General features: G+C 38.8%; 1 protein-coding gene across 1 annotated transcript in view; it reads right to left on the bottom strand.

The window, feature by feature from the left end:
* Positions 1-1,794, bottom strand: part of TOX (thymocyte selection associated high mobility group box) — a 218,314-nt gene extending 216,520 nt beyond the window's left edge. The window contains exon 1 of the mRNA XM_040084983.2: positions 1,355-1,794. Coding sequence (XP_039940917.1) covers positions 1,355-1,456 — 102 coding nt within the window. The 5' untranslated portion in view covers positions 1,457-1,794. The remainder of the gene's footprint in view (positions 1-1,354) is intronic.
* Positions 1,795-25,676: the final 23,882 nt, after the last annotated feature.

The following is a 25,676-nucleotide window of genomic DNA, read 5'->3' as shown; positions in this document are numbered from 1 at the left end:
ACTCTATTTTGCTGTTTATCTCTGAATCGAGGCAGCTGCCCGGGATGAAAGGGACGGCTCGGAACGTCTCTCTGACACGTGAGACCGTCACGACAATAGCCGGGCGCGGGACCGGGCTGCCCGCCGGGCCGGGCCGGGCCGGGCCGGGGCTGCCCCTCCGCGGCAGCGCCCCGCCGCCGGCCACCGCGCCCCGCCGCCGCCCTCCGCACCCGCGGCCGGCCCTGCGGAGCCTGCGCACGGCGGGGTTTGTGCTGCGAAAAGCCATCTGCCGCTGCAGCCCGCCACGGGCTGCCACGGCGGGCTTCCAAACAGGCGCCCGAGCGCGCAGGTTTGAACGCATCCCTCTCTCCCGGCTTGCTCCACTTGGCCGGGCTGTGCTCGAAGGGGTGCTCCGGGTAACTCGCACTTTCCGATCATTCCCTACGGCCAGCATTTTATTCACGTGCAAAGCCCATTCCGTAAGAGCAGGGAAAGTGCAGCTCATACATAAAGCACCAGCTGGCTCAGGCTACAGAGGTAGTAACAATGCAGGAACCCCAGCCCCCTTCCTTGGCTGCAAAAGTCAAGCAAGTGCTCCGGGATCACAGCACCAAACTCTCGGAACCGAACTCAGGATCTGGGCTAGCGCGTGTATCCTCTGCGATTCCTTCTTCCCCAGGGTCGGGGACCTAAAACTTAGGTACTGACCCTATCTGCAGAGGGTTTAATCAAGTTACAGAGAAATTGGTAAGGCAGTTGCACAGCCGGGACAAAGTGGAGCCGATGCTCTGAACCGACTTGACAACACTATGCAGACTTACTACGCACAGAGAGGGAGAGAGAGAGCGAGAGAGCGAGTGTGTGTGTGTGTGTGTGTGTGTGTATACACACATGTCTCTCTCTCACACACACACACACACACACAAACGTGCTTTTCGGCTCTTTGACACATGAACTGCGGGACAGAGTTTCTGCCGGTTTGTGGCGGGCGCGATCTGTCTCATTAACAAGAGCCCTGGAAATTCAAGTCCCCCGCATCAACATCCCCGTCCACGCCGTTTCTCCGAAAAGATGTTATGAAAAATGCCTCCCCCACCCACCCCCCCCGCTCCGGCCGCCCGCCCCCAGACTACTCCGGGGGTTTAATTTGGGGTGCCTGAGGGGGAGCCGGTGTGTGTCCCGGCGGCACCGCTCCGCGGCGGGCGGCACTGCGCTCCCCAAACCCCGGCAAGTGCCGCTACCCTCCCTCCGCCTCGCCGGGGAACTTGGTGCGCGGCTCGCCAGAGCGCAGCGCCCGCTCATGCAACGCGCCGCGACAACAGCACACACCGACAGCACAGATAAAACACCTCGGACGACACAAAACACGAGTCACCTTGTTGCAATAGTAGGGGTCCAGGCAGGGGGAAGGTCCCAAACAAGGCGTATCAGGAGCGGCTGCAGGCTGAGGAGGTGGTGAATAAAATCTTACGTCCATTTCACTAAAACATCAAGCAAACTCCTTTCCTTTTCTCTTGGTCGTTAATGTTGGTGCAAAAAAAAAAAAAAAAGGGGGGGGGTGTGAGCGTATGAGTGTGTGCGTGTGCGTGTGTGTGTGTGTGTGTGTGTGTGAGGGGGGGGGGGGAATACACAAGACTGAGAAGAATAAAAAAAGAGGTGCCTGACTTCAGTAGTCAAACACCTTCCCTGCCTCACATCCGTTTGTGGTTTGTAAAGAGAGAGAGAGAGAAAAAAAAAAATCTCTTCCAAAAAAGCACCGGTCTGCAGATGTCTGCGGGAGAACCCACGAACCCTCCTTCTTCTACGGCAGGGCAGGTAACTTCGAGTACTTATTGTTTCCCCCACGCATCGGCACCGGGGCGCTCGCTCCGTGCGTGCCGCTCTTTATGGGAGTCTCGGAGTTGGTTCGCTTCTCCCTCCCTCCCTCTCGCTCGCTCCCTCTGTTCTTTTCCCGTTCTTTCTTTCTTTCTTTCTTCCCCCCCCCCAAAAAAAAAAAAAAAAAAAAAAGAAAAAAAAAAAAGAAATGTTGTTATTTATTTGCTTTGGTTTGGTGGAGGTGTATTTTGGTCGCCCACCACAGCGAGGGCCTTGGGGGGGACTTGGGGGGGAGGTGGCGACAGCAGCCGGGCCCCCCGGGCACCCCCGGAGGGAGCGGGGCCCCGAGGTGCTGGAATGGCCGCCCCGAGCGGCCTGGCTCTCTCGCCTCGTCTCTGCTCGGCTCGGCTCGGCCCGACCCGGCCCGGCCGGGCTGGGTCGGGCTGGCGGTGGCAGTAGACGCACCGCGCTCCGCCGCGGAGCCGCCGCTGTGAGTGTGCCTCACACAAAGGGGCCGGCGAGGGAAGAGCCATTTGCGGCCGCCGGGGCCGGGAGCCGCGGAGAGGGGGCGCTCCCGCGCCCGCCATCCCGCCGCCATCCCCGCCCTCTGGCAGCGCCCTCCGCCCGGCCCCCGGCGCCGCCCGGCCCCCGCCCGTTACTATGGCACCCCCTCCGCGCCGCGGGGCCGGGCCGGGCCGCGGGGGGAGGTGGCCGTGGCGGAAGGGACGGGGGCCTCGGTCCACCTCTGCCTCGGGTGGGTCGGGCTCAGGCTGCCGGTGGGGACGCGGGCAGGTCTCTTGCGGTGCCTCCGCGAGACCCTCGGACCCATTTCCGAGGACGTTTGGCAAAGTTGGGGTCGGGCGAGTCCTCTGCCCTGGCAGCCCCCTGAGGCTGATGTGGGTCGAGCTGCCGGCAGGGCCCGTCATCTCCAGTCCCAGCAGAGTGGAGTGGAAGCTGTCGCCCAGGGTTTGTGGTGGCACAAGTGCGCTGTGATCTAGGAGCGTGTCCCAGAAAACAGGAAAGAAGTTGGAAGTAAAGTGCACCCGTGAAATACCTCGTCATCTGGGGTCTGCCCCATTAATCATGATGCTCAGGCCTGGCCGCGCAGGGTGACACCAGACACAGGACGAAGGAGGGACATTTGAGGAGATGGCCTAACTGAGAGGGGAGGAAGGAAGGACAAGCGAATGGGGTAGGGAAAATGGAGAGGAGCTCAATTAGCAGCAAACAAGGGTGCTGACAAAGGAAAGTTTGGAATCCAGTGGGATGTGGGAGAGGGAGTGATGAGCATGACAAGGTTTAACAGGCAAAAACAATGAAAGAAAAGGTGACTTCAAGACACCATGAGCAATCCCACTGGGTTTCCTGCTGAGTCTCCAGTAGTCTTAATCAGGGCAGAAAGGATGGAAGGGAAAGAATACAGGAAGGACACTATGCTGAGCTTAGATAATGCCCAACAGAGGGACTGTGTAATGAAAAGAAAGGAATGCCTTATCCTCTTAAAATAAAAGCAAATTACTGAGTGCCACGCAAACAAGCTGAGATGATGATGCTTAACAGGAATGGTTACAATTGTCAATATTCATGAGCATTTCCATCACAGACCAGTTAGAATCCAAGATTTTAATGCATGTTGTCACACAAAACTATCTTCTCATCACTTTAAAAAAAAAAAAAAAAAAAGCTGCTGTAAAGATTTCAAGGGGACTCAGTATTGAGGGAGAACAAATCACAAATTTCAGGTGAAGAAATCACTGCGTGAGGATATACATATGAATAGACAGCGATATATTATCTGCACCTCAGATATTTTGATATTGTAGAGTCCTTCAAGATAGTGTTAAGTCATGACTATCTTCCATGTCTAACAACCTGCTTTCATTAAAGCTTAATTATCTGGAAAAAGATACATAAGTAATGCAAATTAAACTCTAGAGAAAACAGGTTAGAAGCAATATTCCTATTTCAGGATTATTTGATCAAAAACATCTCTGAAGATACTTGGTTGTCAGTTCAACAGAATTTAAGTTAGTTGGCAATAAATGTTTTTCTTAAACATGCAATTACAAAAGGATCTCAGTTGCTTTCTTTTTAATAATGTTTGAAACCCTTCTGGCCTTGGAGAAAAGCTTGAAAACATGACCTAGAAAAGCTCCAGAAAGAAAGGAAAAGACATTAAAATGTTAAAAAAAAAAACAAAACACAACCCAAACAACAAAAACAACAAAAAAAAAAAAACCAACCAAAAAGCCCCCAAATCCTCCTGATTCTTTTTGGATCTGACTCATTATTTTGCATGTTTGGGATTAGACATTTTGAAAGGTAAAAAATCCTAAAAAAGACTTTCCTTTGCAAGAGATGTATGTACTTGATGTCTGACAGATATATCACTGCTGCAAATGGCTGGTTTTGTGGACCATAATTTGACAAAGGGAATGGGAGACAGATTGCAAGCTCCATATTGAAAAGCTGCTATTGAGAAACTTGTTATTCATGGACAGTAGATAAGTTTTCAGCTTGTTGTGGAGAGAGGTGGTAGAGATAAAGCAATTTGAGATGAGTTGATCTAGGCAACCAGTGTGTGCAGGCGCATACAAGTGCATTCAGGTACAGAAATGCTAATGCAGAGCTGGAGATGTCAATATCATAATGGCTAGAAAGTCTGTTAATAAAAAGTAGCGAATTAGCTTTTTATTTGTGTGAAATATTACTGGCTATTGCCTTAAGAAGGGCTTCAGGTTCCTCAGAGTCTGTAGGAGTTTACAACTGTACTGTTTGCTTTGCGCAGCACTTCAAGTTATTTTCAGTACTTAATGATGCAGGCCCTGAGAGTCATAAAATTCTTGCTGCTACTTACAGAGATGATTTAATCATCAAGATGGTAAAGCACCTAAGATTTGTGGCAGTTATCTGTACAGTTTGTAAAAATTAAAGAGCTATATCTATTAATCTGTTAAACAGTCTTTTTTTTTTTTTTTTTTTTTTTTTTTTTTTTTTTTTTTTTTTTTTTTTTTTTGTAGGGGGAACATTTTCTCTCGGGTTTTCAGAATAATTCATTTGTGGAGACCAGAACTGAAATTGTTACAATGTAGGAAAGCAAGGGCCTTTGCAGGATAATTCAATGGTTTATCAAACTTGGCCACTTTAGCTCATGCAAGTGCATTTTCCAGGGGAAAACAAACCAAAAAAAACAAAACAAAACAAAACAAAACAAAAAACCACCACACCAAACACGGTTGAAACAGATTTAAAAGAATGAATCAGATTTTAGAAGCTTAAAAGGAAGGAACATTTGTTCAGAAGGGCATTGAGATTTTAACTCCATTCAACATTCAAGTGAATGTCTCCAAAATAGTGTTGAAAGAGGTTGCTATACCAGCATATGAGAAGAGTGTTATTGCCTTTCTCATATAAATAGGAACAAATGCCTTGAAGAACCTGATCGTTATCTGCCAATACTAAAAAAGTTATTCTTTTAAATGCTGCCTGCTGGAGTTAGACTGTGCAGTGTAAATACTCTCCATGCAATGGAGAGCTCATATGGCATTCCTTGCCAAACAACATTGGGGACGCAAGAGGTTTGCACAGCAGACTGGAGATCTAAGAGGGACGTTAGATAGACAAACCATAAATGGATCAGTGACTCTCTGAGCTGAAAATAGCAGGAGGTAGAGACAAAGGGGTAGGGCATGGTGAGAAGTACTGTACACATTTGCCCTCACTTCAGGCTGTCATATCTAGAGCTATCACTGGAGGCAGAGTACTGGTAGGGCAGACCCTTGGTCTGAACCAGCCTGGCCATTGGCACATTCTAATTTGAGAATTCATACTCTTTGCAGTGGTCAGATGAACAGAATTAAAAGAAACAAGTAACTAGGTCTGATGTGCCCGGTTATTTTCTTGTGTACTCTAGTGTCTGACCCGGCCTGGTCTGTCTAGTGTGTTGGGGCCCATCAGCAGACATAACCCATGTTCTCAGCCAAAGAGAAATAAAGTATCTTAGTTTAAAAAAGAATAGTCCAACATCAAAAGCATGAGATTTTGTTTAAATCGCACACATATATACCCAGTTTTATTTGGGAGCACTAGATATCTGATTATCTATTACAAAATGAGCAGACTTTCTGATTTTCCTAGAAAGGAGGAAATGTGAGACTGTGATTATGGCTTAGTATTTATTCTACATAGGCTAGGCACCACAAGTATCTCTTCATGAGTCTGACTCTTCTTTAAAGAAAAGTTTTCTCCTGCATATTTTTAAAAAGAGTTGGATTGGAAAATAATTTTGCTTCCTGCTTTGTGTGCTGTACTTTGGTAGCCAGGAGGTACAGATAAGCTAAAAGGGGACCAATGAGATTTTGCTGAGAAAATCCCTCCTGCTGAAATTTTTGATTTATTAACCAACTCACAGGACTGTTTACCTTTCATAACAAAGGTCAGTGCTCTTCAATTTGTAGATAGTAGTTAATTAAATAATAATAGGATGAAGAGTCTGTCACTTTTGTGCGTATGTCCTGTTTCATGTTCCTAAACTGGAAATGACACTTGGATCTGGGAAGATGCAAACGATAATAAGATTGCAGAATATTTTAAACAATGTAATTAATCTGGTCATTTCATCAGAATAAACTCAAATCCTTTAAGAAATTGATTCATTTTAAGTGTTGACATTCTGTGTGTGCATTTATAAGTGAAGCATAGATCAATGTGAAAAAGAAATCTTCAATACGGTATAAAAGCTTAATAGGTGTAATATATATTTCAGAGTATTAAACAGTGTGTAAGGCTACCTGATAGTGTGTCAAACAAAGTGTTATCAAACTTGAATTGAAAGAGCTAGCTATTTTGTTATTTTAGCCATTGCTCCTCTCCTGTTTAATTTGTGGTGAAAATGATGAGCCCCAAATTATCACACTTGTATGATTTTTTTTTTTTTTCTATAAGGAAGTACAAATCACTTCTAAAAGTTAAATAAAGCCCCTGACTTCCCTTTGCTACAAAGCAGAGAGAGAACCTGAGTATTGCCATATCTTCTCAGTCAAAACAGATGATACACAGCCAGCTTAACACTAGAGGAGGAACTGACACATGGGTTGAAGCTGAACTGTGTTTTGCATCTCAGAAAAGGTTCTTACAACTCATCTGCCATTGCCCACAGTAGGAATCAAGCACAAAATATCTCAGAGAATCAAGAACTTAAATTACCATGAAAGAAATATAAAAATGTAAAATTCACCTTGCATATTTGCAGCTTTGATCCATTCCCATATGTTTCAAAGACACTTCCAGCTGGTTCAATTCAAGTTACCAAATTAAACGTGGCCTTGCAGACATAGGGAAGGTAGGCCGGTCTCAAAAGAAAACATTTTACTGGGCTTTAGATTATTTCTCATGGTCAGAGAAAGAGGGAAACATGAAGTTCCTTTAATTCTCTTCCTGTATTTTCTATCCTATCAAGGATTTTATATGAGCTACACTGTCCACATAGTATGCAGGAAGGCTCAAAAATACATCATGGTGTGATGTATGCTAGTTCTCAATTGCAAGATATACTCAACTGCTAAGGTTGCCAATTCTCCACTTTTCCACTTATCTTGTTAAATCAATCATGAAACATCCAGAAGTATCAGGGATCAGGAATTTTTGGCTTCATGCTGTTTTTTTCTGAAGTGTACTGTTGGCCTGTACTGGAACTTCAGAAATATAGATTTTTTTTTTTTTTAATTTTTTTTTTTTTTTTTTTTTTTTTTTTTTTTTTTTTAAGGAAAGTTGTGCTTTCAGCAATTTATTTTGCAGTTTAAAAATCTGTCTAAATGCATTTTGGTTTCTCCTCCAAAAATTGAGGGTTCATATAAGTTGTGTACTTGTTATCTGGAGACTGTATCAAATACAAATGTCTTTAGAACAAATTTGTATTAATGACTGATACCATTAAAAATACTCATCTGTTTTGCAGGTATTTTAAAATTGTACATATGAATATGTCAGCTGAATAGTCAGGAGAAAGAAAAGACAGAACAGAGGACTGGTCACAAGCAGAAGAAGAAGTAGTCCGTATCACCAGTTTAACCATAGCATTCAACAGGGAATTCTCATCTGCAAGAGAGATACCAAGTAGGTGATTGATCAGTTTTCAATTCAGAACAATGATGACATCATTGTCCTATTTAATAAACCCCCAAAGGGAGTTGAATTGCCTCTGTGTGAGCTCCCCTGACATTAGGGGATCATTAAAAGCATCCTTAAAACCTCTTATTTTCTGTTTCAGATGTCTTTTGCTAGAGAAAAAATTCATTTTTGTTTATATTCACAATGTCTCTGTGAAGAGAGGGATGTTTCTTAAATCTCCAGGCAAGGTAGGTGTTTCAACCAGAGGCTCCCACCACAAAGTAGTGGGGTAAAAAAGTACTTTATGTACATTCCTTTATGTGAGTTTAATTAGTACTTCAAGCTCAGAATTATAGATATTAGCAGAGAGAGAGGTCTAAACTCTATTCTTTCTGAGTACATACAAGTACAGTAAAGTTCACAGAGTAAAAAATTATTTTCAGGGCTAGAAGGTATTACAGTTTATCTATTATCTCATTTTATTTTTTTTTAACTAGAGAAAGTAAAACTACTTTTTCTCCCTTAGAGATTTATGATTGTCATCAGAAAATTACCACACAAGGGGCACAGTTAGCATTTCAAGTGCAAAAGGTTGTGACTGAGGTATAGTAAAAGTATGTTGGGAGTTACCATTAGAGCTTCCTGTTGTAGCAAATAAATCCCATCCTATTCACACTTGATAGGCTGATGCAGATACACCATCCACATGTCATCTGCTGTCACTTTTTAAGGTGCACGATAAACTGTTGGGACTGCTGACTTGAGAGCAAAATATCCTTCCTTGCTGAGATTTTAGCATTTTTCTGGTGGATCTGTAGGAACTTCAGATCCCCTTCTTTGTAGCTATTACGGGGTTTTTTCTCAATGGAGCTGTCACTCTCAAGTCTAATAAAACTCTCTGTCTTCCTTTTCTGGGCTTTCTAGTTTGACAGTTTTGTGTCATAGCTTTGTTCCACAATAAAAATAAAAAAGCTCTTGGTGTTAAGGAAGTCCTTGGAAAACTGTAAGTGATAGTCAGCATTTACAGAACATATCACAACAGGTCTGACTGACCTTGGCAGCAATAGGAGATGACCATTTCTCATGGATGAGCTTTTCTTGAATGTCTGTCTTTTATGTTGTATAAGGCAGAGATACCTTTTCTGGGTCAAGGCTGCTACTGCTTTCTGTTTCTCTTACTCTTTAACAGAGATTGTCTACTATTGTCAAGTATTATCGGTTTAAGGAATTTCTCTCAATCCCCTGTGTCTTGTTCTGTGATATCTTAAGATAAATCTACATCACTGGTATTATTTTAGAGTCTTACACTATTTCGTTGAGGATTATTTGTTTGAGGATTTTGAATGGTTTACTTTTATCACAGTCAAACTGCAAAGATTAATGTTTGTGGACGTCCTCCAAATCATCTCCCTTTACTCTGGCTACCAAAGTGTAATCAACACTGTTTTCTTATTGGAATAGCCATTGCCCTATTTTTTAGCAGTTGGCTAAAGGAGTGCCAATTGAAAATGGTCTGTGATGGCTGTTCGTATTTAAAAATGGACTCTTCAGTAGCATGTGTAAGTATAACAGAGTTAAATATACATATTTATCAGATGCTATGAAACATGTGGAGGGGAGCAGTCAGGCCACGTTTGAAATTATCTGGTTTCTAACAATTTGTTGAATGCGTATAGATTTATGATAGCTGTGTGGAGACAGTTGCCTGACTGCATAATACACTGACAATAATTAAGTGAAAACAAAGAATAATTTGAAATAAAAGAGAATGAAAAGAAACTCAAACTTGTTCACAGCTGTAGAATATGGGAAAAAAATCCCCACCATCCTCCTAAGATACCCCTCCCCTCCTTGCAGTGGGATTTCCCTGCTTTGAAGTTATCTTGAGAAGACACAATTTGCAATTTGCCCAAGAGGTCAGCAGGCCCAAACTACTGTACCACAGGTTAGGAGGTGGTTTCAAGGCTGACAGCCCCCTGGAAGGAGGATCTGCAAGCATCTTACTTTCTTTTGAATAAAGTGTGACCTCCACTGGTGGTTGTTGCATTCAGGAAAAGGGGGAAAAGTCCATCACGGAAGAAGACCCCAAGGTATTTTGTGACACAAAGTCTTGCAATGTCGACTGCAAGGTTCCTATTTAGTTCACTGGAGAAATATGTAATAGGTATTCACATATGTATCAGTGGAACTGCATGGGGGACAGGGAGAGAGCTGAAACATGTGCTTGCACTGCCTGCCTGCCTGTCTCTTGTGAGCGTGATTTGTAAGGTGTGTTGAAAAATAAAAGTAAGAATATCTGGTTGCCAAGACTAATATTTACTTTTGCTTGATTTTTCTCACTTCTGTGTTTCTATAATTATTTTAAAAAATGAAAGGATTTTAAAAAAATTCAAAATAAGAAAAAGAAAAAAAAAACAAAACAAACAAAACAAAAAAAAAAAAAAAAAAAAAAAAAAAAAAACCAACCAAAAACAACACACAACAAAAACCCCAGACTGTCCAGGGCAGAATTCAACCCACAAAGAGGATGCAAACTGAAATAACCTTAAAATAGAAAGTACCTTTAAGGAGAAATGTACCATAAAGAAGAAGTTTAAGGAATCTGAGCACAAGTCATTTTTGCTACAATGCCTAGCCACACTGAAGAGAGTAAAGGGTAGGAAGACACAATATTTCTGAATTTCCATTTCTTTGTGGGTTTAAGTCAGACCCTTAACCTTATTTGAATGTAGTATTTTTGTAGTTTAATACATTTCATACAGAATGTATAAAGAAGATTTAATAACTGTCTCTTAGCTGTGGTTTATCTCTACCTCAGAGAAAGCTAAAATGAGTTTCTAGTGAAATGGCTGGAAGAGCATGCACAGTAAGTCTTCTATCAAATTGTTTCCAGTCTTGCTGATTTGTAAAAGATCTTTCAGAAAGATTCTGGCTTTCTATGTAGAATGTTAAGGTTTGATTCTGTGCCCAAAATTTATAGAGCAAACCACAAATAACCAGTGGAAGTCTAGCTTGCCATGTTCTGTTTTTTAAAACTCTTGAGATAACTTTGCTACCACGTGGGATTTGTTCTAGTATTTAACCCAAGTTTTACCCTCAAAAAGAAAATCATACTATAGTGTATTACATATTTCTGGCTGTAATAGCAATTTAATATCTTTGAAGAAACTAATCAAATCCCCAGGCTTCTCTGCCTTTTTGTTTTTCTCTTTCAGAAGTGCATCACAGATAAAGGACTAACTTTGTGAACATACTCCTGGGGTAGTAAGGACAAAAATGAACAATTCTTATGTAATTAGTCACCAGACACAAGTGTTCCAGGATAAGTTCTTCTGAAGTATCGTAGCAGAAATATAAATGGAATACTTAGAGTTGCTGTTGTCAGCTGTTAAAAATGGAAGTATTTCTGAAGCATTTCAGGTTCTCTGGATAGTTCTGCATCAAACTATGGTATTCTTGTGGTGTTGAATTGCACAAGGGCAGTTAATTGCTTTCTTCCTGCCCCAGAAGCAAACCAGCCCACTGGCACAATTTAGGGCAGCACAAAATCAGGCTGGACCAGGGTTGTGTTTGCCCTGCTTCCCTAGCCTTTTGCCTGTCTTAGGTGGTATAAAGGCATTTCTTACATTTGAATGTGCTACAGTGGTTATTCACATTTGTACTAGATGCAGTTTCCTAACATTCCAACTCAAACATTGGAGTGCAGTAAACTTGAGTTGACTGCACATCAAAAGGTATAAACCAGCAGCATTAATACAATCGATCTCATGGGATCACTACTGCTGAAAGCTGGCACTGCAGTCCAGCAGCTTCTCAAAGTGCTCTCTATGCACACCCCAAAAGGCCAGACAATTTCTCCCTTAACCTGTTGGAAAGAAATTTGTTGAAGTACTCATTTTCACACACAGCTTAAGGGATATGCTGTCATAATTACTAGCACTTCTTGTAAGTCAGGAGTTAGTGCAGGCACAGCATCCAGGTGTAGGGTGTTATTACTAATTCTGCTTTGGAAACATTCTCAAATATGCCTGTGCCATCTGGCATTTCTGATTCAGGAGAATCTCTGTGTTTTCTTGTCTTCCTTGAACACTAAAATCAGAGGTCAAGGTCTGCTTTTTTCTTTTGTACAATTTGCTTCACTGGGGAGTTGTTCCTAGCATAACGAAGCTGTGGTTTTGCAGTAAGCTTCAGCACATTTAAATCTGTGCTGCTGCTGAAGATGGTGGTACAGCTCTCTTTTCCTTCCTGCTCCAGCTGCATATTCTACTGTCACCCTAGGGGGAATGAGCATACTTCTGGCTTCAAGGTCAGCTATGTCAGGAGCCATCTGAAAATTAGTGTGTGGCTCAGATCTCAGGTGGATCATTTTGGTCTTTTTGATCTGGCTGACTTTGAGGCAGCATGAGAACTGATGATGAGATGACAGGAGTATTTACCTAGGTCTGAGTCGAGGAGGGGGTGGAAGGTGGTGAGTGGGCCTGCCTCTTGGCACACTCCATACTTAAGGTAGCTTAAGCCAATAATGAAACAGCACCTAAGAGTCTGCTTGCTAAACTCAGAGGCAAAATGTGCTTCTGGTATTAAGGAAGACCAAACACTGGAAAATTCCAATGCTTTTTTTTTTTTTTTTTTTTTAAGACATTCTGTGCAGTGTAATTTCCAGAGAGCTTGAAGCAAAGCCATCATGCAGGAAAAATAAATAGTAGATATTGAGTAGAAACAATAGTGAGAGCTGGACACTTCACATAGATCCAGTTTTCCATTTTTTTCTCATATAACTAGTTTTCCCTGGAATGTTCCTTGGTGGGGATAATGTTGAAAATACTCTGAAACACACCAAAAATTATCAAAAAGGTATGCACAATTCATAAGCCTCAACTGAGATGAAAAATCATTGGAATAAATTTGTTACTAACCTGAGGTTTTTTTAATCAATCCAATCCTCCTTCCAACAATTCCTACCTAGACGGGCCCACAAAACCTGTGGTACTGGAAAGAAAGTGATGCCTCAAAGTTACTCGCCATGTGAGTGGGGAAGGGAGCAGGGAGACTGCAAGAGGAAAGGAGGGGGACTGGGAGAAACATGGATGGATGTATCTGAAATTGTGCTGCAACTGAGACTGAAATAAAATTTCACCTTAAAATGAGGTGGCTGCTGCTCCTATGAAAGTCTTGGGGATAATTCATCTGCCACTTGATAAATTGGCAAGGTTTCTTTCTAGGTTCTCTTTTCTATTGTCCTTTATGCTTTGTATGTGTATACATGTGTGTGAGGTATGTGTATGTAATTTTCAAGATGTCTGGCCCCTTTTTTCTCCTTGGCTAACTTCTGAAATAGAGCTGTCAGGATGATTCCAGCGTCTGGAGCCATATTCTTCCTGACAGAATATAACTCTTTTTCACAGTTTTCCTTTTTTATGGCCTGAAGTCAATGGGAATATTCAATGCAACCCAAGGTCAGGTTCCTGAATTTTAACACAATTTCCCATGAGAACTAGAAGAATGAGAATTCCTTTAAGACAGGGAAGAAAAAGTGGAGTGGTAATGTAAGGACAAAACACTTGTTATGTGGCTTTAAAAAGCAGCTTGAAGAGGTTTCAGATCTAGGGGGAGGTGAGCTTCATTTAATCTGCCCGGGAATTTAACAACAGTCACAGTGTTATCAGTCACTTGTACAAAAGGGTTGAACTCTCATGGCAACTGACTGTGATAGCAATCTTGAAATTCAGTAGGCCAGCTGCAAGAAGATACATCAAATTAAGTAATTTCAAAAATGTGTTGAAATATAACATATGCAGGCATATAAACCTATATGATGTGGCAGGATTTTAAGCTATGCCTTAGTTATATGGCTATATGTATAGCCATGGGCTATACAGAAATACAACCACTCATTTCTAGAACATAGAAAAATAGTCAGTTATGAGCTGGACAGGTTTGACTGATTCATTATATTTGTTCAATGATATTATTTGATGCCTTGAGAGGCAGAGGTTGTGAACATTCAGTCAACAAAAAAATTCTGTAATACCGAAAAGAAATGGTGATGTTCATTTATTTTCTGCAAAAGAAGAGGTTTCATGCCTGTGCCCACCTCCACTGAGTGGAAATTCACAGAGACCTAGTTTTTTTCTAGGCAAAGTTTCTCCTATATCAGTGGAAATTTTAGATCTCTCTAATATCAGCTGTACTTTGAAAAATCTAAATTTTCTTGTTTTACATATTTCTGATGTCAAGTCTTACATTTTGCATTAGTGAAAGAGGATGAGAAGGAAGGTGTTGCTATTTACAAACTCTTTGAAGATGTAAGGTGCTGTGTATATATATATAAATCATCACTTTCATATGAGTTTGGATGTGCTAAAAATGCAGTACATTTCATTGGTGATAAAGCATCATGATCAATGGAGAATCTGAATATTAAATTTAGAGGAGAGTATTTTAATTTTACAATGTCCCTGTATATGTTCCATTAAGAAAGACAAAATATGCTTTGTTAATGTACTATTTCAAGCTCTTTTTGCTTCTCCAAATGTCAGCTGTCAAACTTTTTTGCCATCCTTGAGAACAACTAAAAAGTGAGATATTTTTCTGTTTGGAGGCACTTGTCTTCCAATAATAATCCTATCTTACCAATGGTTTAAAAAAAAAGGTTTTAAATTAAAACATTGGCTAAGAATTATATCTTAACTATATTGTAGAATTGCAGTGAGTAAGATAAACTCCACAGAGTAAAACATGCTGTAGGTAAGGGAAGTGGAAGCAAGATGGCAAGATGAACTTCAAAAAATCCAGTTTTATATATGATGAGCAGTCCAATTACATTTAAGTTTTTATGGAAAACCTACTCTGTAGAATATTTAAAATCTTGCATGTGCCTCTGTTGATTTTTTTGCCCTCTCCTAATTTCTTTGGCCTTTCTATTCTATTATTTCTATTCTGTTTTCAGTCTGCTTCATGTTCCCTTGTCTTACCTCTCCCTCCCTCTCCCCCTCCTCCACATCCTTTCTCTCTTTCTCATGTAATCTCAGAGCTGCTAGAAAAAATGCTGCTTTTTTTTTCCTGTGTAATGTTGTTCAGCTTTAGCAATTTTCCATTTCACTTCTTTCTTGCTATACTTTTTCCATTTAATAATTTTGGAGAAAAATCATTCTATTTTAAGTTGAGCCAAATACACCATCACAGTATTTTGGCCCATATTAGTTTTTTTTCAAATATTTTTCAAAAAGTTTATTTGCAGTTTCCTGTGCTCTCCATTTGACTGCTATTAAAAGAGGAGGAGGGGAAAAAAAAAATCTTAACTTTTACCATCAGCAGCAGGTGTATCTTTACAGCTGTTGCTGTTTCTCATCCCTCTTCTGTTTTGTAGCTGCATGGAAGCTCTTAGAGGATTGTTTACACAGCCTGGGTCTCACAATAACACAGCTTGTTTGTAGGAAGATGTTGGTCTGGACCTAAAATGATTACAGTATGTTTTAGGGGATGATGCACTCTGAATGAGTTCTAAGGAGGGAAATAAGTCGAATTGTGTCCTACAAAGATTGTTAGGACAATGCAGTGTTGTGTGGACTGCTGTGGGTTATAAGAGCTGGTTTGGAGGTAGAATGCAAGTGATTTTAAGTAGAGTCCAGGATTTTTGAAATCAGAGAAGCCTTCATCAAAAGAGCACCTTCTACTAGCAGTGACTGTATTTTCAGAGTAAATGAAGACTGAAGGAAACTAAGGATGATTAATTTTTCTACTGATTTCTGTTTATTACTACAGAAGGCATTTAATCCATGACTGTTGTGTCTTAGCTGATACTTCCTTAGAGTTTGTATAAGAAGGCTGTATAAAAGGGGACAAAAATGATGATACCACTTACCATACAAGAAAGCTGGCAAATACTACAGTACCACAGCATTTTGACACCATGGTGATAGATGCCTTAGAGATGCATGTAAGAGAGACAAACAGAATGAGTCAATGTATTGCCCAATTTGCATAAAATTTTTCATAAAATAACTTGCAGTGTTTGAGAAGGAAAATAAATATTTGGTGTTTAGGTTGCTATGGTGTTGTGGTACTGAAAAAAGCAGAACTATGAACAAATAGTCTATGCTACATTATGAGTTTACTAAGCAGACAGTCTTCTAGGTAACAAAGTGAATATGAAAAAAAGGCTTTAATTATGTAGAGGTTAGTTGTGATACCAGCTAGCGTAGTGACAGTCTATTCTGTCCTCTTCACTTAGGAAGATCTTAATCACTGATTTCAAGAAACTCGGAAGAGGGTTGTGCAGCAAGTGCTGTGAATGTCTGTATTTACTCCTTACTTTGATTTACTTCTTTGGATTTGGTGATAGAAACAACAGGTTTTGTCAGCCTCTGAGAGCATTTCTTGCTTTTCCTTTCAGCTGGGATGAACATTCACTCTGTTTTACTGTGCTTCTTTTTGATTCAGAAGCATTTTTAATAGATTCTTCAATCCAAGGGGGATGAGTCTCTCCTTTGCGTGCTCTTCTAGACTGACATCTGGTTTCAGCAGACCTCTTAAACACATGCCAAAGTGCATTCTTAAATATTTGGTTGGTCATATGCCTAAAGGAGTACAGTAAGCACATTAAAGAGCAAGATATTCTTAAGTGCTCTTTTGAATAGGGACCTAAATGGGAAAGAAAAGACAATTATGTACTTTTAATTGCATGCATTAATTAGCCAAGTATAAGTTTCATTTATTAACATTATCTTTTGTAGTTATGTAACTTTAAAGATTACAGAAAAATACTTCATCCAAATTTTGTTCAGTATATGTGTTTTAATAATTATACTTAACCTCAATATAATTTAGCTGTGAAGGTGTTGATGAAGAATAAGTGGTTGCTTCCATTAAGCATATATATTTTGCTAGTAAATGAACTTGCAATACTGAAAAAAAAAGCTTTAAGGGGGATAAAGAAAAAAGAAAACTGAGAAATTCATGGTAATTTTTTGAAAGGTACCTCAAGATTTAAGAATTTTGTGCCTTTGCTACAGTGTAATTATTTTTCAGTTGTTGCTTCTGACTGAGTAGGCAATAACCTCGCTTTTCTGTTAGGCATGAATGAATGAGCAAGTACCCCAAACAGAATAAACATGTAATTTTGTAGTTTATGAAACATTTGCCTCTGATAATGCAGCTCAAGAAAGTTATACTCTTTTCTAATCAATGAATAGCTTGAAATGTGTTCTGTATCACAGTCTGAAAAAAAAAGTAGTTACTTTATCGAATTTGCAATCCATTTGCTAGGGGCAAGGGCAAGAAATTTAAGGATGAGTTAACATATCCAACCCTCTTATGAAACTTCAGGGTACTCTTGTAAGCTTCCATAAGAGGGGAAAATCCTGAGCAGAAAAGATAGCAAAATTAGACATCAGCATTACACTAGAGTTACTCAAATTAGAGCTCAATAGAATAGTCACCTGGAATATATTTTTTAACTCTGCTCACTTTTTATGAAAACTCTCTCAAGAATGGTATATTTTACCAATATCTTTCCTTGCAGATAACTTTAAACTATCATAGTTTCCTTTTAACTATTTCCTTTTAAATAGTTAAAAGGAAACTATTCCACAAATGCATACTTGTGTGAGCATTTGGAATGCAGTGTTTTTTATTATGAGTGAGCAATTTCAGTTGCGAGCAACTATACAGCAAAAAGTAGGGAAAAAAAACCCAAAGAATTGGGATCTGCCTTTTATAATTTGGACATGAGAAAACTAAAATAAAAATAAAGGTTCAAGATAGATTCTCCTCTGCTTTCAAATGTCTTCATAAAAAAATGAAATTGAAATTGAGTATAGGGAATGACAGAACTCACAAATATTTTCTCTTAATTTTCAACATGTACTCATCAATGTGTACTGTAAAGATTCTGTCTACAACTCAAAAAGCCTTTCCAAATTAAATACAGCAAAAAACAATGGTCTGTCCAAGCAGAAATGATCTGATCCAGAACAGTCATTTGGATAGTGTATGGTGATGTATTTGTCCACATCTATGTCCATGGTGATGATTTAAGGAAGATGTAGGGAAAATACAATTCTGATTATGTTATTTGGAAAGTATCTCTTCCCAAATATTTCACCATCTAAAAGACTAATTAGGTTGCATGATGCTCCAGAGTTTTGCATCTCAGCAATAAAATCCCCACAGAGTCATTTATCATGTCAAAGGGCAAGTGGTATTTTTTGGGGTATTCATATGGATAGAGGAAAAACAAACACTGCAGTTTGGAAATTCGTAGGTACATAGACATGGCATGTGAATGAGTGATCTGCAAGATTCCAACAATGAATGTTCTTTAAATGGCAACATGAAAGGCATTTCTGTGCATAGATACTAGATGTCTCTTTTAAAGTTTGAAATACTTTTAGTTGCAGCCAGCCCTCAAACACTTCTGGATGCTTCCAAAAGCAGTATCACAATGACAGTCAAAAAAAATGTGGAGTCCACTAAGGTATAAGTAAGTGGATTTTGATTTGTTTTTTTTTTTTTTTTTGGGGGGGGGAGATGGTTTGGTCTATTAGGCCAAAGCAATCTAAGTTGCAGGCTGGCCAACATATCACTGCTAGTGCTGCAGTTACGTTCAGCAGTCTTCTTGGCCGAAGTCTGATAAATATATCTTTGTAGGATCATCATTTTTCTAAACAGTATGATTTTTTTCAGTGAGGACTTTGGTCTTGAATCTGCAAAAATAAACACTTTTGATTGACTTTAAAAATACAAGTAGTGCCGTCCTTTGGGAAAGACTCTTAATTTCCAAAACCATGTCAGGCTGGACTTTACAGACAGACTTTTATGCTTAGTACTGTGAGTACTTATCTTTCCTAATTTCAAAATACCCTAGATCAGCTGCAGGATAAGGTCAGGAGCATTTTCATCCTGAGTTATCAGTGTCCACAGTACAGAGACATGTCTTTTATGGATAATGCCAGGAGAAATACAAATGCATTAACCATGCAGAGCAGCATGGTCTTTTACATTCAAGCCCTGGAATTCTCAAAGTTCTAGCATTCTTTACCCCAACTAAACTTTATAACTTAACTGGTAGCTGTTAGTGGTCAGTCAATTATATGGGTGGAAATTTTGTCCTTCAGCATTCCCACTTCAGAAAGTTTCCCACCTAAGTTTCCTGAGTATGTAAGGATAAAGGACTGATAAAGGCTTAGTAACTAGGGCCTTCTCTTAAAGAAAGGGAGACATGGTTATCTTCTGGGTATAAAGCATTTAATTTTAAAAAGTTTATTGTTTTCTTTTTTTAATCACATTATGGATCATGGGTCTCTCCTGCTGAAGGCTGTAATCCACATCACTCAGCTTGCTACCATCTTACTTTCCCTGTCTCTCCGAATGAATTTTTTTTTTGGCAGGACAAGAGTTGGAAAATAGTTCTGCATCTGGCTGTCTTTGGGAGGAAGGATTGTGTGAGAACCCATTCCCCTCTGGATGAAAAAAAGTGCTTATGATAAGATTGTATGTTGTGACTTTGGTGGATGGAGGTCTGTTCCTTTATGCATGCTAAATGTAACATAACTGTGTAGATTAAAGGCTTTTAATAGTCCCCTCCCCTTGATATTTCCAGTATCTCCTCAGTGCACTGACTTTCCTAGCTAATTCTGTCGTGCCATTCCTAGGTCTTCCCAGGACTTAAGAAATTTTGCTAGCTAAGCTGCATGCCAGGAATTCTATGAAGTGGTAGATTGTCCTGGCCCCTCTTCCTCCCCCACTCACCAAAAAAAAAAAAAAAAAAAAAAAAAGTTTTTATATTCAAAAATTATTATATATTGCATTACTGGAGTAGGGAAAGACTGAAATTGCTCCTTATGCTCATTCTTCGTTATGTGGGTAGACTTTGGCAATGCAAAATGATTCAAAAGTACTGTTACCAAGAACCTGGCAATAGAGAATCTTGAGGGCAGAGGAACATGTTAAATCCTTTCTTCTTCAGAATTTAAAAGCTTTCTTTGTGTTCAGTTGGGATTCCCAGCCCCACCCCCCACCCCTTTTTTTTTTTCTCCTTTTGTCTGGGTTTGTCTTTAATTTGTCTTAAAGTACAGATTACAAGAGAGGGGCTGGGAGGTAGAGCAAAAAACATTGGTCAGAGTGATGGGGAAAAGGTCTTCAATTTTTTTGAAGATACATCTAAAAGAACTTATTTTTAGTCTGTAAGGTCTGATGCATCTCAGTTAGTTTCAGGTGCCTAGACAAGGGGCAAATTTTTCCAACTGGATATGGAAAGTGATGGTCAACTAAAAATTGCTCACCCCACCAAGTTTTCTTGGTCCTTCACCAGTTATTGTAAAGTAGAACAAATGGTTGCCACTTAGAAAATAGTTATTTCAACGAGATTAAAACCCTGGCCTTAAAGATCATATTTCTTATGAAGTTCTGATGCTAAAGAATGGAAAGAAAAGACTCGTGAGGATTTTCAGATGTTAAACTTCTATTGATTTTAATGGGACTACATGAATACTTTACAATCTAATGAGGTTCCTGAGTACCTTTAGAAACTATGTCTGCAAAGCTGAGTTTCACTGAAAAGAAATAAAATTAAATATATTAAAAGCTACATCATACAGGAAAATCAATATTTGATGTTTTAGACAGCTCAGTTGCTTCAGCAGCCCTCTTGTTAGAGGGTAGAAATGAGCCAAAACACAGACTTCTTGTTTATCACAGCACGAAAAAGGTCTTGGTTTATTCTTTTTATACAGCTTAGCCATCCTGACTCAAATTATTCACTGACTGACTGCAGCAAGCTCCTACTATAGGTTTCTCTTGCAACCTGACTGCTGGTTATTTCCTGCTAAACTATGACAGCAGGTATTAGTCTGCAGACTGTGACTGCAGGCTTTCACCTAGCTAGACTGTGGCTGTGGGTTCCAACAACAGGCTCTAACTGCAGACCCAGACTGACCTCGCAGCAGTGATTCTCTCTGCCCAGGATCATTCTTCCTTCTTCCTTCTCCTCCTTCTTCTTCTTCTCATCAGGCTGAATTGGGTAATTAACACAGCTGTTACTTATCAGGGGCAAGGTCACCTGCATTCCCTTCTCCTACATTCAGTAGCTTTTAAAATACTGAACTTTTCCCCACTCATTCTTAGTAATTGGATCCTTGGTTTGTCTAGGATGTCCTGGATACACCATAGGATTTTACAAAGAAAAATATTTTTTTTTATAAAAATCAACAAATTCAGTCAGGATTTTCTGGTGGTGGGAAAAGTTAAAAATGTAACTTAATTTTTGCCCACCTGCTTGTATCTTTTTTTCAGACACAAGAGATTAGGACTGGATTTTGGTTTAATAATGTATACCTGCTATGATCTTGCTAGTATTTCTAAATTTCTCTATGATGTTGCTGCTATTTCTAAATTCCTGCTGACATGAAGCTCCACAATTCCATTTTATTGGGCAAGCAAGGCAATCCTTCAGTAGCTCAGAGCTCTGCTGACTTCAAGAGGGTATAGCGCCAAGGTGTAAAGTCTTCCATGCAAAATTTTGCATGAAAAATTTAGCAAGACTGAGCCTGAACTTACCTGTATTTGTATTTCTTGCAGCTGAAATATGCCATCCTGTGATAACAGCATCAGTAATCTTGTAGTAGGGTATTACAGAAAGTGAACAGCACTGTTTATGATAAGCAGGAAACTGTCTACTATTAGAGTTATTAATTAGCATAGAAGGATGTGTACATAGAAAACTTATGAACTAAAATGGAGAGCATGTTCTGATACAGTGCCTTTTTGCTGGTTATGTTACTAACACTTGTATTATTATGCAAATAAGAAAATACTTGTAGAAATTTTGTCTTTATGAAAGCATTATTAGATAATTTCAGAAGGAATAGCTTTCTTATAAAAACACTTGGGCAGTAAAAATCACTGGAGTGCGAACTTTTGTAAAGGATTATGAACATAATAAATATAAAAAATGTATTCCTTAAATAAAATAAATATAAAAATAATAATAATGATATAATTTTTTAAAGGCTCATGAATATATTTATTGTTACTCTAGTTTTTCCCCTTTGTCATTTTTAACAGCCATTTGGAGTGATATCTGTTTCAGCAGAATATTTCAACAATTACACAAATCTGTTCCAAGAGTTACTACTGCAAAAAGTTCTTGTACTTTATAAACTGCTCCTTATGAATGCAATAAGTGACATAAATATGCCAATAAATCTGACTTTTCTGTATAGGTGACATCTGTAAAATACATCAGATATAAAGTCCAGGTGCATCATGAAGGTAAAGTTAAGTTTTTTAGTGAGGTCTTTAATAAAACTTTATTTTGTAAACTTTAAGAGATGAAAATTAAATAAATGCTAGCTTCTGCAATGAATTAAATAATTTAATTCTAAATACAATAACCATAAACTTTGCATACCTAATAAACGTCTTATTTCTATATTCAGGCATGATCATTAAATTTTTAACTAGCTTATTACTGAATTCCTTAATTCCCAAATTATCTTGACTGATGTGTTACTTGGCTAAAGCAGGCATCTGTCTACACCTTAAAAATATTTTTAGTACATTTACAAAAAACAATAACTTTATATCTTTCTTCCTACTACTGTGATAAAGTATTGATAAATTTAAGTAGCCTATATTTGCTAAGCATTTTTTTGGTTTTTCTTTTCTCAGAATAAAAGAAAAAAAAAATCTGTTGAATGTGCAATGGAAGCAACTGTTTTTCCAGTTCATCAGTTTCTGCTGAATTGTAAACAATCGAGTTGTTTCAAAAGGAGAGTAGCATGGTCCGTAACTCTGACAGCTAGTAGTACTTTAGTTTACTGCTTCTACCACCTGCCTTCTGACTTAATATTGGAAGCAAGAAGCATGCAATTAAGTATGAGGAAATGAAAATAAATGACACTGTTCATTGCACATTACAAAGTGCCTGGCAGAAAGAATGCAGCTTGCCTGGACCTGATGACCCCAGGGAAAAACAAGCCTCGTGCCTAGGAAAGCGCCAGCGAATCAGACACTGACCCTGGCTTTATCCACTATCAAATGCATTGATTTCATTCTTAACAATTTGAAACTTTTTTTTAAAAAAATATAATTGAGTTCTGAAAAGCAGGGAGATATAAGACATATACTGAGTGTGTGGTAGAAACTACAGGGCACCGAACATACAGAAGTATTTTCTTTATCATTTCTTGAAGAAAGTTATTTGGATTGCATCCTGAATTGGACTAATTTGAACGGGTTATTAAATTCTAAGGCTTCTAGAGGTGAAGAGGTTTTTGAAAGATTAATTCCATCTACAAAGCAATATTGCATTCAATGCAGTATTACTGGATATATAACTCAAACCCTCCCCTCATTCCAGAATCTGAATGCTTAAAACCTGTTTCATTTTAAAGTGCCTGTTCTGTGAATACTATACCCTTTTCCCTGTATATGGCTCATACAGTACAGTGTTTAGAATATAAAAGTAATAATTGTTTTGAGTAATTTATCCTAAATTGTATGAACATCTTTGCAGAGGTAAGTAAATGCTATCCTGATATTACAGAATGGAAGAAACTGTGCTGAGTCTGATGGCTTGCTCAGAACACATAACACATCATGGAGTTTTGTTGAGAGTGAGATAACCAGTTGTGGAAGAAAGGAAAGGTTTTATTATAAATCATGTTATTTTCCTACGGAAGTCAAATTTGTCTATTTTTTAGATGAATGTAGGTACATTACAGATTAATTAAATATTACAGATTACTGTAATGCATTAATTCAGCACTACTGTCTGATTTAGATGGCCATGTATAAATAGTGGGGAAACTTTCATAATGAAAGCAGAAGCAAGTAGAGATTTTCATGTGTTCTTGATCTGGTACAAAACTAGAACTCAGATGAGATATGCCCAAATTTGTAAATTTTCAGTGAAGCTAAATAGCCAGAGGATTTTATAGAACAGATCATTTCAGATAGAAATGCTGCCAAGACTTGGTGGTTTTGATGATTTCATCTTGAAGAAAGGTGCTTAATAGGTATTGTTTCGAGTATAATTTTTTTCATCCCATAACCCAAAGTATAACTTAAGGGTGCAAACTCAGAAGGAATTGAAACCTTTTAGGGAGTCACAGACCCTTCATTCTAAAACCACCAACTTTCACATTTCTGGCTACATGCAAGTACATTCATCTTCTTTTTCTTTAATACTGTATGCAACACTATAGAAGGATTTTTTCACATTTCAACCAGATTTTAAGGAAGTTCTGTGAAAGGTGGTCTTTACTGCACTTCTTCACAGGGCCTTTTAGACCCCAGGAGAAAAAAAACTTTGATGTCAATCATTGAGTCTCTGCTAGTTAAAAATCATGTCTTTCAGAGATGCTTTCTATCCATAGTCCTGCACAACATGAAATATGGTTGACAGCTATATTACCACACTGCAGATTGCAAAGCAATTCACATTCACACTTCTAAGTGCCTCTCCTTTCAAGACTTATGGATGTATGCCAAATTACTTGCATTGTGGTATATGGCCTTCTATATGTACTTTATAGAATAGGTCTATGGTTTCCATTAAAATCAATTAAGTAGAGACCAAAAAGAGCTTTTTCTGAAGTGTTTACTAGATGTCAGACAAGGTTAATAATAAAATACTTCATGTATAATATGCATCTTCAATATACTTAAGAGTTTATCTTTAAGCAGATATTTTCTGAATTTAGGATGGAAATTCCCCAGCTAAATTTAAATGTTGAGTAGCATTAAGTTCAGCTGTCATTGTTTGCTCTCCATTGGTGTCTGTAAAAAATGAATATATTATTTCATACCCCATTTAGGAAGTGCTTCCAAATGTAATGGACCAGTAGCCATTTAAGGAACCTAAGGTCTTGTGTTAACAAAACCATCATGGTTATCTCAAATGAAATGGGAAAGACACAAGATACCCCCCAATGCCATTTCTTCTAGACAAATTAGTGACTATGCTGTGTCGAAAGCCTTGTTCTTACTATTTCATTACAGCAGTTCTTTGTCAGACAAGTTAAAGTGGATGATCAGCAATGATAGTATAATAATGTAATTAATTTATTAATAATTATTAAATATTACGATGATTCTTTTTCAGGCATATTAGAATGGTAAATGAGGCAAATTGGTGGGTTTTAAAAATAAAGACCTGTGACAAACATTTTAGTGGCTTGGGACAGAGGAGAAAAGAGAGAAATGCCCTAAAAATATCTGAGTGAAATATGGACTCAAATAAATTTAGTCAGTATGATGAAAAGCTTACTTAAATTGGGAAGAAAGGCATAAAAGTGAGTGTATGATGGTGTAGGATATATTTCACATTTCTACTTATTTATTTACTATTTTAATTATATTACTGAAGTTTCCCTTTGGACTACAGTACCTAGAAGAAAGCAGCAATACCGTTTTAAAATTGTCTTGAGATTTAGAGGGGAAAAAATGAATACATGAAAGTCATTATCACTGGCTTTTGTCAGTAATCCTAAATCCATGCGGTTTTTGTTCTTGTTAGAAGGATGTGTTTTACCACAGTGGGGTAGATATGTTGGGCTAGTGACTTGTTTTTCCATATAACATTGTATTTTTGTAGCACAGAGTTCCACTAAGTTGTGTTCTCCAAAGGGTAAATGAATTATATGCAGTGTTTTCACTTGAACTGTACCACATGTGAAAATTGTTGGTCTCTACCTCAAAGACATTTTGTAAAATCATCTGCTGTGGTTAGGAAACATCAATATGCCCATTTATCAAAATAACTTGAAAGA

The sequence above is a fragment of the Hirundo rustica genome, chromosome 1 (genome assembly GCF_015227805.2).
Source record: "Hirundo rustica isolate bHirRus1 chromosome 1, bHirRus1.pri.v3, whole genome shotgun sequence".
NCBI lineage: Eukaryota > Metazoa > Chordata > Aves > Passeriformes > Hirundinidae > Hirundo > Hirundo rustica.
This window is presented reverse-complemented; position numbering and strand designations above follow the sequence as displayed.